This window comes from Neopsephotus bourkii, unplaced genomic scaffold (genome assembly GCF_033783945.1).
Source record: "Neopsephotus bourkii isolate Nb327-2 ecotype Australia unplaced genomic scaffold, CSIRO-AGI_Nbou_v1 NB_1574, whole genome shotgun sequence".
Lineage (NCBI taxonomy): Eukaryota > Metazoa > Chordata > Aves > Psittaciformes > Psittacidae > Neopsephotus > Neopsephotus bourkii.
Genome location: NW_026902050.1, coordinates 4,763,941 through 4,782,317, shown reverse-complemented (window position 1 = coordinate 4,782,317; position 18,377 = coordinate 4,763,941). Strand labels below are relative to the sequence as shown.

At 35.9% G+C, this 18,377-nt stretch overlaps 1 protein-coding gene across 2 annotated transcripts in view; it reads right to left on the bottom strand.

The window, feature by feature from the left end:
- RSRC1 (arginine and serine rich coiled-coil 1) overlaps positions 1–18,377 on the bottom strand; it is a 168,945-nt gene that overhangs the window by 71,382 nt on the left and 79,186 nt on the right. For both annotated transcript variants that reach the window (XM_061371629.1, XM_061371630.1), the window contains one exon: positions 10,975–11,026. In XM_061371629.1, coding sequence (XP_061227613.1) covers positions 10,975–11,026 — 52 coding nt within the window. The remainder of the gene's footprint in view (positions 1–10,974; positions 11,027–18,377) is intronic.

Below are 18,377 nucleotides of genomic sequence, written 5' to 3'. Positions count from 1 at the left end.
GGTGAGGTTGGATGAGGCCTTGGGTAATATGGTTTAGAGCAAGGTGTCCCTGCCCATGGCAGGGGGGCTGGAGCTTGATGATCTTGAGGTCCTTTCCAACCCTAACTATTCTATGATTCTATGATTCTATAAGTAGTACTCGTCTATTACATTATAGGTGCCTTGGAAATGCCTACCAGCTGGAGCATGAGCAAGGCTCTGATAATTACCTCCACACTCACACTTGAAAACTTGACAAATGCACCATCACAACAGTGAGACAGAGGAAAAAAAATAATTCTTTCTTTTCCACTTATTTCTCTCTTCAGCAAGCTGAGCGAGGGATCCTGGCACACTTCACATTTAAACATGCGAGTTGTGACCCTCAGCCAGAGTCAGTGCTGCTGGGCACACTGAACATTTTAAAGCCCTTTCTGGGTATTCGTGCTATAAAATCCAGCTACACGCTCTCCAGTTTGTCTTGTAGAAAATCTAAACCGAAGGATGGTAAATACCCAAAGATTTACAGGATAGACTGTTACAACATATCTTAGGGTTACATATTCTGGCTAATGCTTTACTGACCACAGACCAAAGCAGGCACCTATACTGCGAAGCTGGCATGACAAATCAGGTAAAATATGAGAAATAAATACTCTGCTATCAATATTAAAATGTAACATTTCCCAAAAGGCATACTTAAACAGAAACTATTTGCACCACCACATATGGTTTCTGCAGCCAAAACAGGGTATAATTAAATTATTGGGCAAAGTTGCTAAATATAAATTGATATAAAACTTAAGTCAACTGAAAAATTGTCTTTGACTTAAGATCAATAGCACGACTGAAAGATTCATCTGCACATAATTAGCACACATATTTGCATCAAAATCATGTATACCATATGCTACAATATTACTGAAAACCCCTTAGTTATAATGTAAGCCGGAGATACTTTTGTTTTTCTGTAGCACAAATAACAAAAGTATCACATAAAAATCTAACAAAAAATAGAAACACTTACAGATTTAGAATTATTTAGAAAGGCAATAAATGTTCCTAACTATAAAGTCTACTTATAGGCTCTATTTTATGTTATGACATCCCTACATTAGCAACTACTCACTGGCTTCTTAAACTAGAAAAATTAAACATTCTATAAAAATGGTTCAAAGCGTTTTTTTAATCTTTTGCAAGAACCTAAAAGAGGTCATGAAATGAATGGCTTCTAGATACTGATACAATGATATTCTAAATTTCAAAACTGAATTATTTTGCTTCAAACATATTTTATTCTCTACCCAAAATTGTTTAATTAAAATTCCACATTTTATCAGCAATAACGAAAATAGGTTAAATTAATTGTTGAAGTAATTATTGACTAATCAAATGTTTACTTTGCACACCAATGACACAAAACAGCTGCATTTCAAAATCACACACTCTGTAAGGACAAGACCATTAATATGTTAAAATAATACTTACTTGGAGTAATGACTTTTTTATATAGTTATTGCTTTGCATGAACAAAGTATTATTTTTGTAGTACTCTAATGAGATTAGGTAGCTTTGCTAGCAAATTAGGAACAAGTAATGTTGAAGAAATGTATCCAATGTCCAGCTGTACAAGCATTTGTGCATGGCTATGAAGCTCACTCTGTAGACCATCCAAGTCAGGTCAAATTCTTTCTGCATCTTTCTAAAATGTAGTCTTACAATATCTGCAATTCTCATAAAACACACAATATAAAAATTATCTATCAAATTTATTACAGTATCCATTTTCTTGTTTGGGTTTTTGGAGTTTGTTTTTCTGTTTGGGTTTGTTTTGTTTTTTTTTTTATAATTTTGTTCTCATATCGCTCAGAGTTTGTTCAGAAGTGCTCTTTCTGCTGATGTCGTTAACTAAATTGGTTTTGGCACAGAAATCTGCTGAATAGGGATCAGCAGTTGACCTAAAAACTGGGTTCACTAAATCTATAATTAGATGAGTTTCCTAAATTAGCTAATTTTCAAGAATAGGATAAAATCTTCCATCTTCAAATACGCACCTACAGCAGAAGGATATACTATGAAAACTTTTGAGAAATCACTCTAAGCTAAGGATGCGCATCTGTCACAGTGATCCTGTCTGAAGAGAACTGAGCAGATGAAAACAAAAATAATTAAGCATTTCACCAATCAAGAGTTATGAACTAATCTGTAGAGTATGGGGACAGGAATACAGATGGAAGAATACATTTTCAGATCTCTACGGAAAGGATGAGCTGAGACAGCCCTTAAGTCCAGCTATGGGAAGCCGCACCTTTTACTCCACAATTCAATAAAGACAGAGCATTCAGTACATCAGATGGCAGCAGAGAGAAATTGGACTGCATATCCTACTTGAACAATTTGCTCGCCATTTCACAAGTGTAATTCCAGTTTATTTACCTGTGAAATAATTGAGGCAGGCAACAATAACGAACTTTACAGACTGGTGCCAACCCATGATTCACTAAAGATCAAAATTCCCACAAGTTCTGTAGACACTGAAAGAACCACCACCCTTCCTCTTCTTAGTGCAAGACCTCTTCTATGAATTCTTTAGACAACAAACATTTTGTTAAGAAATAACAATAAAGCTTACTTATCAAAACAGAGACTGAGATCATTCCTCAAATACAGTCTGTATTCTTTCATTAGTCTATATCATCATGCAAATCATATTCCTGAAAATTAAATCTTCTATTCATGTCTAGACTCCTGGAATATAAGGAAAAAAAAAAATCAAGAACATTTTTCCTACTGAAGAACACCTGTATCTATTCTGATCTTGCTAGCACAACGCTTAAAAAAACCTAGGATAAGGGTGGGTAGAAAAGTCTGTGAATGGGGAAATGAGGTACGTAAACATGCTAACAGGCACACAAAATTCTTGGGAAAGGATGCAGAATATTTGGATTCATTTTAGTGGATGAAAGTGTAGTTTTATTTATAGTGATCCTGTAGGAGGAAAAGAATAAGATACTCAGAAGACTTTCGGATTGTCTTAAGCACCTGATGTTCTCTCTTCAAAATATGTGTGCAACAAATCAAGGTGGTTCTCTGCCTGTGAGAAGCTGGATTTAAGCTGATGTTAAAAATCTCAAAGCAATACTTCGTGAATATAAAAACAAGATGGTAACAGGACTTTTTTGTTGAACAATGTCCAAAGGAATTCCATGGTATCAGCTATTTTAGGAACTCCAGGGGAAAAAAAATATAAATATCATCACTGTAGATCAAATTGTTGAAAACACGTATTCATTGTGGAAGAATAAAAGTTCTTCTTTAAGTTTCTGCTTGATCTTCTGGCAGAAGAGTAGTTCTGAAGGACTTGAGCTTCACTTTGGGGTTAATGGAGTGACAGGCAGCAAAACAATTAATGAAATCCACAGATTAAGTTTCTTATGTTTAACTCCAAGAATGAACCAAAAGAAGTGAGGGGAATATTCAGACCTCCTACCAGAGCCTCTAATAGTTGCCTCTACGTGTTTGGAAAGACAGACAAAATAGGACATTAGGCTGATGGACTTAATTCAAGATTTGGTTCGCTGGGTACTTAAAAAAACTTAACATAGCATGTTCAGTCTCTCAGAGCAGTGAGAGAAAACATGGCCCAGATCAGATACAGCTGGATAAAAGTAATACTCCGTTGTTACTCAGTCATTCAAGAGCAGCCATAAAAGTAGCAGTGCAAGAAACCTGATCATTATCTCTTTGCATCCTAATTGGTATGCATGAAAAGATCACCATATATGTTTGCATGTCAATTAGAAAGACTACAGCTGGGAGGAATCCATCTCCTTGCATTTGTGGTTTGCAATCACAAATGCAAGGCACTACTGTTTCATGCATTTATTTCCTATATTAACAAACGACAAAATACCTCTCTGTTTAGTACATTTAACCAAACTGCTGGTCACTACTGCCAACCCAAATCTTGGTCTGTGCCGAACAGTACAACTGTGCCTGTGGCTGCCCATCCCAGTCAATCCTCAATGCTGTCTAACATGTGCAAATGTGCATATAAATAGATAGCTACCTCAGTATTTGAAGAAAGCTACTATTGAGGGGGTACTGCAATAGCTATGCCTCATGTGTATGTTTTCAGAACAATTGTTTTCTCTTCACGCACCTTCTTCCTTTCCCTCTGAAGTTCTCAGTATTGTTTTCTTTTTCTACATCACTTGCTCACATGAGGAACAGAGGCAAAACAGCAAAACCTACTGCTCCTGACCAAGCCTCAGCTATAAAGCAAAGCGATAACACAGAGCAAGTATTGAAACAAACAAACAAAAAAACAAACAAAAAACAAAAAACAAAAAAAAAAAACACCACCATTAAGGAAGAAAAAAAAAAAAGGAAAAAAAAAGCCCCTTTCCATTTCTTGGGGGTACAGCAGTTACTGCTTGTACTTGAAGCCACAGCAGCAACAGATTGACAGTTTCTCCTCAGATTTATTTCTGAAAACATGAACAAATTTCTAGCCTCCCCAGGACAACCGTGCAGAGTGAGCTTCATGAATTCTAGCGTAAAACTTTTCCTTTTAATCCACTTCTTCTAGATTTTGTTTATGATGTCTTAACTCCCCTGTGTTCACATACCCATACCCAGGTCTTGCCTTTTCAGTGGTGTTTTCATTAGGAATGGATTCCTATCCATTCATAGTCTCTTTAGCCTGGAGTTCAAGAAATGCTGCACAAAACACCTTGAAAAACATTTTTAGTGCCTACATCCATGTTTGTCATAAAGAGAAAATGTAATTCAATAAGATATCTTTGCTCACATAATTGAGTTTTTTTTATATAAATGGAAATAAAATTATCCAAAGTGTCAATACACTACTCAAAACAACTGTCTGAAATTGATAGAAATAAGAATTTTGCATTAAAATGAGCATACTCACATAGCAACTATTAATTTCTTTTTCAATATTCAGTAACTTTTAAGCTTGATGTAAGTTCAAATTCTTAGAATTTCTGGGGAAAGCATTATTTTAGTAGCTATTTTTAAATTTCCATGAATCAGGTAAAATATTTAATGTATTATTTCATCCCTTATGCATATATTCCAACACATTATCATCCTTCTAAAGGTGTCTTCATAATTAGAAATTCAAACTAAGTTTTTCAGTGGAAAGAACACAAATAGCAAAATCAAAAGAAAAAATAATCAAACTAAGAAATCCATAAACATTTTATAAATTTAGCATTTAAAAATGAGCACAAATAAAAGGAAATTTTTCATACTTGTTGCCATCTGCCTGCCTTACTACTTTGCATAGTTAGAAAATAAGGAAAATAGAGGCCATCCTATTTAACTAAACAGTTTTTATTAAAGTAAAAGAAAAGCAAGAATCCATAAAGTAGCAAGTGATCCTATTAGTTCCACCAGACTAAAATCATACAGTCTACGTATGTGGTCCTTTCAGCCACATCTGTTACGAGCCATTTTGATACCAGAAAGTGGAGAATATTTGACTATTTATCAGGCACCAAGTGCAAATTAGGATTTTCTCCCCAATAACATGTATTATAAAACAGTTCCATTTTTTACAACAGCTAAGGCCAAAGTACTTTTCATCTTCAATTATTTTCTCTTTAAGGAATATGTAAAATGTAATAAAGATGTACGGTACGAAATTAAAGGGAGCAATATGACAGTATCATTCAAATATAATGAGTTAAATATCCAATATCCAGAATAGCTGCCAAACAGATCTGATAAATGTTAAATGATTACAATTTGTATTCATCAATTTTTACCGCATATTGCTAACGTCATGTTAGTGTCTCAGTTCTGAAGTTTTCTTTAAATAAACTCCGTCAAGAATTCTTTGCACAAAACCACTCTACTCTTGAATGCTCTTTCAGCGATAGATTGAAATGCAGATTCCAAAAATAGATCAGTCACTTATTTCAACTCTAGACCTTTGAAAATCCAGATCAATTGCCTTTTGTCATCGTCTTTATATGGAGAGTAAGAAATATCTGCTTATCACCATAGAAAAATTTTCAGGCTCCTTTAGTAAAGGCAGCAATATTGATAACTTGAAATATCCACATGCTATTTCTCATATCACTGCATTTACATTTTTTGAATCTTTACCCATATTTTAATCTTTATGAGAAAACATGGGTGCCATACAACAATTCACAGCTGAAATTAACCAGCTTTAAAGTTTTGACATTTTTGGTTAAGTTTATAGGTTTTAGCAAGGCAGGATTCGAAGCAGGGCAAACTTTTTCCTTAAAATAAGCAATATGAGCAAGCAAATGTTTAGCACAAAACCCCAGCTCAAATCTTCTGTGCTTCTCCATCTCTTGGTAATGAAGTCTGGGAAAGAAATCACAGACACCCAAGTGGTTTGGCAACTGTAAGTGACAGAAGCTCAGCTAAATCCTCTGTTTACACTGGGGATTAGCCGGGTAGATTGTGCACTGCAAACTGAGCTATCGATGGTCAAGGGAACCTGCTCCCTGTCAGCCCGTGGGGCAGCAGCACAAAGCCTGGTCCTGGTAGGAAGTGACCCATGAACGTATCCCTACGAAGGATTTATACAAAGCCAGTCTGCCTCACAGAAACTCCATATGACCATTAACCGGCCTGCAAGGCCTGCCAGGAGGCCTAATTACAGGTCTACAGAGCCCAATAACAAAAGCTGAAGAGCTTTAGCCTAGGGATGATCTGCTTTATACTGACTTGAGAGAGTCCATATAGAGTGACAAAAAGAAAGAGGTTTAGCTTTAAAATTCTCCCGAGACAAAGCATTGTAGCTAAGTCTGGAAGGCCCACATGCAACATACTTCAGATAGGCTTAAACATACCACCCTCTCAAAATTAACATTCAACTATTGCCTGCTTAACATCTGCTCAAACGTGGCAAGTTGCTGTGATAATGTTAGAGGATGATAAAAAGGCTTTCTGATACTTCAATATTATGAAATGTAAGTAAATAAAGTTGTGCAAACATAAATTTATAGCCCAGACCAACAATTTCTACTGAATGAATGACAATTTTTATAAATCAAAACTCGGTTGCCTTATAAATTAAAGCAGAGTGCTTCGGTATCTGCAAGTATTGTACTGCTTAATGAGAACAAAGACTTTAACATTACATTAAAAAAAAAAAATTAAGAAAGTGCATAGCAAAGTCAGCATGAATGATGAATGAAGGGCTTGGAGACACAACTTGCTGACAGCACTGTATTACCTGAGCGTAAAAGTGACCATCTTCTCCATCCTCCCCTCCATATAGGGGTGAATATTTCATATTTTACCAGCTCTCCCACAAGACAACAGAAGTCACAATTCCCATTACCAAAACACACCAGGAATAAAATTCCAATTAAAAAGAGTATGGTTTACTTTGTCTTTCAGAGAAATCAGTTGTTATGTCCTAAATTAATCTTTAAGATTCTAAAAGCAGACTTCCACAAGATACTAATTATCTTTAATTCCCACTGAAGCTTATCAGTTGGCCACTGGACCTGCCTTCCCTGAAATCGAGCATCTCTGGTAATGAAGAAAGCAGTGAAGAGCAAAGGGAACACTGTAATGTATAATTAACTTTTTTAAAACTATGGCCATTGTACTAGGACAGGACTTAAAAAGGCTGACATACTGAAAGCACTTTCAAACCTATATTCTGTAAATTGATAACATTATTAGTGTATTTCAATACACCACTTTCTCTCGCTTATAAAGCCACAGGGATAAAGCCAGAATTTCCATGTCAATAGGTTGATGTGAAGTGAAGGAAAACAAAAAAAAAAAAGATACACACAAACATCTTTGAATTAAATGTTAGGAAAATTTTCTTCACTGAAAGGGTTGTCAAGCATTGGAACTGGCTGCCCAGGGAAGTGTTGGAGTCACCACCGCTGGAGGTGTTTTAAATACCTGTAGATGTGGCACTTGGGGCCATGATTTAGGGATGGACTTGGCAGTGCCAGGACCTGATAATCTTAAGCGTCTTTTCCAACCTAAGTGATTCTATGATCTTCAGACTGAGATGACAACTCTAACATGTAAATAGTTCACTGAAACACTAGAAGAAGAATATTGCAAAACAAGGACCATCTAAACTTTTTTGTACCTAAATACTTTTGGAAATCAGGCTCCTTATAAAGTGCCTCTTGTAGCTCATCCCATTGCCTGTGGTACTTGGCATGAAAGCCAGGTTAACTGTTTTACCAGCTAAACCACATGAACAGAGTGCAACCAGCTTTTGGACTGACATTTCCTATGCTTGAAGAAACGTTGGGAACTCCTCCTTTTAAATTTGGACAAAATATCCTCAGACATTCCACTCTCTGATAGAGCAACAGCCCAAATGCCTTCTCTTAAAAAATACGTATACTGCATACAAATATGTATTTGTTACTGTGCCATATTTGAAGAAAACACCTGAACTTAAGCCCACACATCAAATTCTATGTAAGTACCAGGTACTCAGAGAAGTTGCAAATTAAACAAGAACCAATACTAACGACTTGCTCCTGAACAATTTTGAGCCATTGTAGAAGGTAAGATTGCTTTGTTTGGCCAAACCATAGAGGAGCACAGAGTTATTAACAACCATTAAAACGTAGACGGTACATTTTGAATAAAGTACAACTTTTTTCCACACCTGGGAATTGCTCCAATCCCACAGTAATGTCAGATACTCTACAACTTAATTCACAAGTTTGGGATGGGTCCTTTATCAAGCACTGCATATGTAAAAAGCTTTGTTCATTATTGCTAAAGTACAGATTTAAATTTACATTATATTCTAATTCAATCCTACAACATCATACTACAACAGCAACGTAATTGACATAAACCTGTTGATTGTGAACTCCTTGAAAAGCTGCTCAGTCACAGTCTAAGGCAGTTTTTTTGTTTTTTCCTTAAAGATGAAAAAAAGTACTGATTTTGCAATGAGTAAACACACAAAAATATATTGAAACAACATTATTAACATTTCCAACACTCCTTTCACACTAATTTAATAAAAATTCAATTTAATTGATGAATATAGGATGGGTGAAGAAGGAGGGGGAATGATCTCAAATGCCTGAGATCGCCAAGATTTATATAAAGCCAGGAAATAACTTCTTTCTGTATTTTTGGATGGTAAGAGAAACGAAGAGATTAACTCTCTTGAGTTATTTATAAACAGCTTCCAAATTCAATCTAAGTTTCAGACTTCAGTTGTGAATATTTGAAATTAACAATGTCATAGACCTTTTATATATTTTCAAAAATTTTGGGGACCTAGGTCATGATGATATACAACCCACAGATATCTTTTATACATTTCTCTGGTGTTAAATTAAAAAATAAGGTGTGATAGATGTGAGTAGTATATAAGAATTGTGCTTTTTTAGGTCAGTACTGTCACATCTCTTTTATAATTATATGCGTCAAAGATTTATTAAAAGTTATGGAGAAGAATGAATGCATCTGAAGCTACACAATACAAAAGGCTAGATGCATTAAAAAAAAAAAACCCAAAACCAAACCCAAAGCAAAATGAACAAGAGCAAACAATGTGAGAAGATCGGTATTCCTTAGAACAGAAGGTTTCCATAAGATAAAGAAATAAAAAAAAGGTATTTATTGGAAGTTGCTGTTTCTAAGTTAAAAGTGTGTGTGTATACATATATATATGAGAGATGAAAGCTGAACTAAAACAAAAACGTTTTTATAACAATGCATATGAAATACTGAAAGCTTTCCTTTTTGCATGACAAACTGACAAAGTTCTAATGGAAAAAAAAGAAAAAAAGAAAAAGAAATTAATTAGGATCACAAAGCTCACCACAGCCTACCACTTCAGAGCTAAATCATCATTTTAACATTTTGAAGACAAATGCAAGTATCTAAAGAACTTCCAGCAATGTTATATAAAAGGATTGTTATGAATTTATATTTTTTTTTTTAATTACCACAGCCCTACTACAGTGTAAGATTTTTGAGTAAAGTTTTCACAACTGCACTGCAAGTGCATGAAGCCACATGCAGCTCATGTAAATAACCATTTGGAGACTGAGTGAAGAGAGGACAAAAGCCTCTGCATCAAAGCCAGTGAAGAGCAAGCATCCTGATACAGCATATCACCACAAAGGCATGCAACCTACGGTGGCAAATAGCAAAATGGACCCTGGCCTAAGTTACACCATAGCTGAAATCCACAGCAATTTCCAACAGGGGAAAAATGACGCAGTGCATGTCAAAGCTGCAGACTGAACACTATTATATTAGTAAAAATAAACCAAACAAGTGGAACTTCTCTCCATTTGGGAACAACCATGTCTCTGATCAGTAACATGGACTTCAACACAACATTTGCAAAAAAGGCAGGATAAAAGGAATGATTTTCTCATCTTTGGTACAATAGGACAGTTACTTTAAAGTTTTAGATCTTCCACTGAACTACAGGATTTCTCCAATTTTTCTTTAAATTAGTTAAATTAATGCAAAATTAAAAACAGTTACCAAGATATACAATTTGCCTTCCTTCTTACTAGCCCTGGACAACATAGGAATGCTTCTCTCCATGGAGAATTAATATGTAGACTAGCCTCTTAGTCTCAGCCTTTTGGAAAGCTTACTACATATTTCAGCTACCACTTCAAATAAATAAATACAAATATATACATGTACTAATTCAGTTCAGTGCTAAAAAATAAATAAATAAAAAAAAAACAACAAATTTTTGAGAGCACAGAATAAGTCTCAGTAGCAGCAGCAGCAAGAGGAGAAACACATGAAATCTGAGTGCTGGTTCCGAACAGCGAACAAAAAATACTTATTTTTATCTCCTTAAAAGGATTTACTAAATGCCAATGGTGATGCACACCACTTTCATCTTAACTAGAAATTGAAGTGAGCTATGGAGAAAGGGGCTTGGCATTTGCCAAACAGAAAAGTTAAACACATTTTGAAGAATATAATTTTACTTACAACAGCCACACTTACCAGCTGCCTCAAGAACCAGCTGTAATCTAGCTTTGGCCTGTTCAGCAGGAGTCTGAAAAGAGAAGATTTATAAAATCGTCATAACTGTTTGTACATTCAACATGCAAGGTCACACATTACCGACTACAGTCCTGTCATTGCCAATAGGAAGCTCTCACCTCTGTGAGTGACACTGTGCTTACACGCCATCCAAAGCAACTTCCAGACTGAAATGAGTACTCGTATATTTAAGTTAGAAACTCTCAGGTAAATTTTTGGAATTAACAAGAAAGACCATCCCCACAAGGCAGCTCTCCAGCAGCCTGACCAACCTGAGCACCTGCAACTGTGGCCAGGCTGAAGCCCACCTCCGGCTCTTTTCCCAGTCCTCCAACAGCAAATCTTCCCCAGCACCTTGGTGACCCCATTACACAAAAATACATAAGCATTCTCAGAATCAGCTTTTAACATGATTACTATGGTAAGTTTTTCACACTTCTGTTATCTGTTTTGACTTTTTCCTCTCCTTAAGGTATTTCTTCACATCTGTTGGGTTGAGGAACATATTGTTGGCTGTGTACCCACTATGCTAATTATTCCAAGTGATGTTTTACTGTGTCCAATGTGCTTGCCACCCCTCTAATTTTGAAGCCACTCAAACGTTTTCACAGTTAAATTTATACACAAACAACATTTGTCACGGAGTTCAGAAGTTGATTATTTCTGTAAGCATCTGAAAAGTTTGGGAGGTTTCTGCTCTGCATTAAAAACAAAACATGATGGAAATGCCTGGTGTCACTGTTCAGCTTTGAGAACTCTTCTAGACAGGTACTGCTACTAGAACTTTTTTGGTTTCTTGTAATCAATCTAAGTTTGCACCCTCCCAGGTTCACCCCATTAGTCATAAAAATACTAATCAAGGTAATTAGGCAAAGCTCCTCATTAATAATGGTCCCATCTGATAATGCTCTGTAGGGGAAGAGAGTGAGCTTGTCTCAAAATCTCTTTCAACCAAAGATATATCAGACTGCATTATGCTCAAACAGATTTTTACAGTAGGATTGATGTCATATTACTACAAATTACAAGCTCTAAAAAACAGCCACCTTCTACTGATTCATAACCCCTCCACATTCTGCTTTTAGGAGCTTAGGGGTTTTTTATTTACTAATAATTTGTTTTACATTGTATCTATACCTATTAAGATTGGCTAACAAAATTGTTCTGGTGACACAGAACAATTCTATTTCTACCACAAGAATTTACAGACTGCTCCTTTCATTTGTATGCAATCTGAAAGATTTTACATTATCTGCAGATTGAGAAAGGAAGATCCACATTTTAGTTGTAGAGGTCTAATATTTTTAGTTTTGAATTTTGCTAGCTGTTTGCACAAACCCCAAATTGTTGGGAAAAATTTATTATTATAACTACTATACCAATGCTACCATTAGAGCTGACCACTAATCTTGGTGGTCAAGAAAATTTTGACTATTGTAAAAGTATCTTCACATTTCTTCCTTTTGGAGCGAATTAATTACTACAACATGTTTTGGCATATTAAATACGTCACTAGAGGACAGAAAGAAGAGGAAGAAAAAGGTCTGCTTTCCATCCAGATAAAACCTGCCTAACTTTCTAAGATACAGAAAAGTCGTACTTGGGTTTGTGGGTTCTCCATTCCTACTTTAGATAAAAAACAAAACAAAACAAAACCAACCAAACAAAACAACAACAACAACAAAAACCAAAACACACACACAAAAAAACCCAACAAAAAAAAAAACAACAACCCAGCAGTAGAACTTAGAGAAGGAAAAGTGTTCTATGTAAAATACCACCTGGCCTTGTGTGCATCCCCACAGCCTGAGCAGTTTCCATGAGCATCCTCCCAGGCTGCAGCCTGAGCTGATGCACTTCTAATGCAGCCTTTTTCTGTAAGACTCAAGTGTGTCTCAAATGCTAAGGGACTGGTTGAGAGATACAATATTCTATTCTTATAACATTTATCTAGTTAGACACGTAACACAAACACCTGAATCCCTCAAAGAAAAGGATCTCTCTTCTTTTTGGCCATGGAACAGTCTGTTTAGCACTAAATACTAGAGAAAGAGATGCTTCACTTACAGTTATAACCATATTCAAAGCCCACAGTGGCAACATCCAGCATCACCACACCAAAATAATTCCCTGAAAGAACAAGTATTAAACTAGGCTCCAGATGGAGAAGAGAATGCAGCGAGCAGCAGGACAAGTTATGCCTCTCAGCACTAAGCATGAAACTCCACCTGTATCAACATAATTGAGCCCCCTACTCTGAAATGCTCCAAACAACTCAAAATGTCTTTTCCCACTCCTCTCATATAGGTATGAATGTGTCTTGTTGGTGTAAAGTAGGTTCAATTAAAATTCTTCTTTTACTTAGCAATATCCTACTGGAAACTGCACATGCAGTTGCTTTGCAGGCATCTTCCCCTTTGCCCTGGCTGCAGCTCTAGCAGTAACTGATAATTGCTTCATGGACATTGGTATACCCACAAGAGAACTCAATGCAGATGCCTTTCTGCTATCAATCAATATGCCCTAAACAATGAATGGATTAAGGGCTCTTTAATAAAGGTGACTAGCTTGGCTCCAAAAAGCTTTTGTCCATCTGGTGGAGGAGGCCAATGCTCTAGGAAAATAGACAAAGATGAATTTGCCTGAAAAATCACAATTAGACCGTCAAACAAGCAATGTGTGAGAAAGACCAGCTACTGGAGGTTAGTATTGATTTAGAAGACCATTATGTGACAAAATTCAGAAAGACCATCAGGAAACTTAAATACAATAAAATGATTGGTCATGTTGAGCACAGGCTGAAAAGAAACTCTCAGACTTTCCTTATGGTTTTAAGTATAACACAAAAGCAACAGAATTCAAAACAGTGTAAAAACAATAAATAAACAGTACCAAGTACTTATAGTACCAGTTGATGAAGCTGACCACAAACTGTAAAAGCAAGAAAGGAATTTTCCACACAGCGAAATGACACAAGGCATGTCAAGCACCCCTAACAACAACTGTAACATCTCATTGTCAAAATGTGTTTGGTAACACACTGGAATTATGCTTTAGAAAACTATGGTATTTTATAGAATACCATGAAATAGAAATATCCATATTATTAATAATTGTTATTAATATCTCTAGCCAAAAAATTACTATATGTATTCACCTTTTAAAGCAAGCTTTTTTTAGGAATATGTGGCACTTCCTTCTTAACTCATTTCTTTGCTGTATATCAGTGCATTACATCGCTACTGCTGTCATAAATACTATAGTTTTTAATAAAACTGCACTAAAACCAGTGTCTGATAACTTTAAATTTGACGATTATTGTATATAAAAAAACCAACAACAAAACAACCACACACAAGTTGCTTGCCACTAGTAGCTACAGGCTGCAAGTGATGTGCTTGGTGGGCAGCTTCAGACATGTTAATGACACTGAGTTTAACTGAACTTCAGGACTTCTCTCTCTCACAACATCTCTATCAAAGCCTAACAAACCTTAGTGTGATAGCAACCTTTTTTTTTGGGGGGGAGGGGGATGTTGTTTGTTTTTTTTACACAAATATTTTACCTTTGCATTGGAGAAAGACAAAAACAGCAGTCCTTAATCCCTCTACATCTCTACCAACAGAGATAAGCAACAAACCCTAAGTGCCACGCTTCCCACAGCAAACATGATCAACATTCCTTAACTGTCTTAGATAAGCGTGCTGCTTGAAATTATAATTCAACATTCTACTTACAGAAAGGTTGTAGGATATCAAATTTGTTTAACACAAATAGCCAAGTTGGTAATTTAAAAGGATTTTCCACTTACTGATAAAACCAAAATTTCCGACATCGTATTAACATTAAAAAGTCCCCTGAAAGTATAGATCTTTTAACTTTGCAAGCCAGTATGTTTACACCAGTTGGAATGTTTTAATGTTACTCCTACCTCTGCCTCTGAAGGAAAGGTTTGTGTTCAGGTTTCCTGCTGAAGACTACTCACACATTCATGGCCAAAAGCCACTATAACAGTGGCAACACAGTATGCTCCTGCTCACATTCCGGGGATGATATTAGTACATCCACATATCGCAACTGAAAATAAAACGTGAATTGTAGCTGTGTCAAATATCGATCTCCTCAGGACAATGTAATTTCCTCAGGATCAAATTTCTCTTGATGCATATGTACTCAGGAAAATTCCAGTTTAAAAACACAAAATCAAAACAATACCCAAAGGACTCAGAAAATAAACTCTAATTAAGTAACCCTATTGAACACAAATCCATCCTCCCATCTTAACTCCAGCCTATTGCCCCTATAATTTATCTAACTTTTCCCAAGCTGATGAGCTCAAAAAAAGGTTAAGAAAAAGTATAACAAGAAAAAGAAATAGCAAAATGTAAATTTCCTATTTGTCTGAAGAGACGGCTATCCAGAACTATCTGGGAATACTTCCAAAGTGGCTCAGAAACCTAAAGCAAATGTTTGCAATGAATTCCAGAAAAAGAAGATTTGGCAAGGCTGAGACTATAAGAGAAATTCCCCTGTGTTACTGTGACCACAAATCATCTAGAGGCTTTATCAAATGATTTTGTTTGCACAACCTTGTCAGGATTGCTTCTCATTCAAAACCAGAAGAATTGCATAGAGAAAAAAAATTAAAACAACACTGAAGCTACACAACTCTTCCTGCAATTTACAAAATGCCTGGAAATGCATTCTAACTGTTTCAGACTCTAGATTGCAGGTAGTGGACAGCAGCCATGTAAGGCTGACAGGGCAATGGGGAATGGGGAACTGCCTGAGGGAGAGCTTTGGGTAGAACTTCTGGGGCTTGGTGGCCTGAAGTGGTAAAAGTAGACTGGAGCTCAGAGGAACTAAGCATAAGCTGAGATTGCAGTTAGGATGAAGAACAGAATGGCTTTGCAAGGATAAAGACAGCAGCTCTGCTTTTAAAAGGATGGAGCTCACATGGATTAAGGAGGAGCTCCATTCATAGCAAAAAGAAAAGCAATCACATTAATATAGTGTCTAAATAGTGTCTTCACTGAAAGTACAACCACATCTCATGAGTCTGTTTAACCTCCTCACACAGTAGCTTGGAAAGACAAGCTGGTGTTTTCCTTGAAGGGCCAAAAGCTTGTAATTTAAAAGTCCTGCACAAGAAAAGAAGTAATAAAAGCACAAAACAAGAAAAAAAACCCACAACCAAATAAACCAATAACCAAATAAATTCTATCCCAACTGAAAACAGGACACAACTTCTCACAAGTATTAGTAACTGCTACCTGTTCCGTATTAAAATGGAGACTGGTTTTACAGTTGCAGCAGGGATCTGGGAAAGACACTTGAGTGATGGAATTCCATAGAACTTACAGGCAAATACAGTATTTAGGGGTATGGGAGACTGGAAGACAGACGGGTTTAACCAGATCAAGCGATAATAGCAGTACAGAATGGGATAAAACATAATGCTGATAAATACAGATAAATGCACACGGAGAGTAACTTCTCATATATCCTCCTGCCTTCTCAAAGAACAGAATCAATTCAGGAAAAAAAAGTTTTGCATCATTGTGGACAGCTAAAAGACCTCAATGGATATCGGCAATGAGAAAAGACAAGACAGAAATGACAAAAATTAAACAAAGGGGATAGATATGTAATTTCATTTTAATATATTCTGTAAGTTGGTGGCCTGCCTTCACTTCACATCCCAATTCTAGCAAATCTATCCCAACAGGAAAAGATCAAAAAAGAACCTGAACCCTGCTACCTTTTAAATGGAGTTTGATCAAATTATGGAAAAGATTATGTGACATGTTTGTATAGCATAGGTATTGTTGGATTTCTTTTCAGCCATTTATTCCTCATTAGACAATTAAAAAAAAAACCACCAACAAAATACCAAACTAAAACCAGAAAATAAAGAACTTTCTTGTATTATAGAACACCTCAAAGGAGCATACAATATAAAAATACAAAATAAAAACAAAGGAGATTGAGAACTTCTATTAATAGTCTTCTTCTTACATCAGTCAGAGCAAACAAAGAATTTGAGTGGCAAATTCAAAACTGACATAGGAAAATTTTTTCCATGTTAAACACACACACAAAAAAAACCTTAGAGAAGAATTAATAATATGAATAGCATAGAAACATAGTAAGCATATCTGGCACTATTTGAATTAAACCTCTGTATTTTCAGACATAAATCAGCTTATATGATTAGATGTTAAAATGATATTTATGAGTCCATGTTTCTTCTTTGATAGAAGCAATCAGTAATACACTCGGATACAGGCCATGGTAGGATCAGTGTCCTGACCGAAGATAGATCTACCTGTTCCAAAAACCCTAAATGTTTGAGAAAATGTGGAAATGTATAAATTGGGAAAACGAACTCAGTAAGAGATGGTAGTGACTCTTTTAACTTTAAAAACGAGTGAGGTTTTTGCCAGTTTGCTCCCTGCCCAGAATTACCTTTCTATTAGATACCTTAGAGAAATGAGAATTGGTTTTTTTTACTGCTAACCATCTGATACACTTGTTGTATGAAAGTGGTCAGCAGCTAAAAAATGAAGCACACAAAAAATTAAATTATATTGATATAGCAGTTTTACATAATTACTCCTATGGAGTATGAAATTGGGGAAAAAAGAAGAAAAATATCTGAGGAATTGTCAGGCTGTTTACAGTCTCCATGAACCCAGTAGCAACCACAGATACTAATAAGCAGAAGTATTTTTTTATTTGTAAAATCACAGGTATTTTCTTCCATTAGATAAATAGCCTGAACAGGAACAGAAAATATTTCAAGCTCAACAAACAGTCCATGCTCCATTTCCTACGAATTCTGTACTTTTTGTAGACCCCCCATCAACACATACTAGTTACAGTTTAATGCAAATTACTACACTGTCCCATTACAGCACTGAAATCAAATGATGCAACACAAAAGTTTGATCTTAAATGTCATTATCAAAGCACCATAGCTATGAATTATGAGTGGAAAAAATCATGTAAAGCATGGAATAATAGTGATATCTGCCTATCAAACACACAGCTGCTTTTGACACACACACAAAGAAACTGGCATCAGCAACATACTAACTAGGAAAGGGCAATTACTATAAAAAAAAAAAATAGAGGAGCCAGAAAAGCCATTTTTGTCCTTTAATGTATGTAAAAGGTACAGAAAGAATATGACTAATGATGAAGTGAAAGGTACAGCTTAACTAGCAACACACACATCACACTGCAGCGATAACCAAGAGCTATCTGTTAATGGAAGAAGGTACTCTCAGCCATAGCCAGGAAAAAATTGCCATACCTTGGCAGAAAGGTCTGGAAAACTTTTCCAGACTGCACAGAGACCC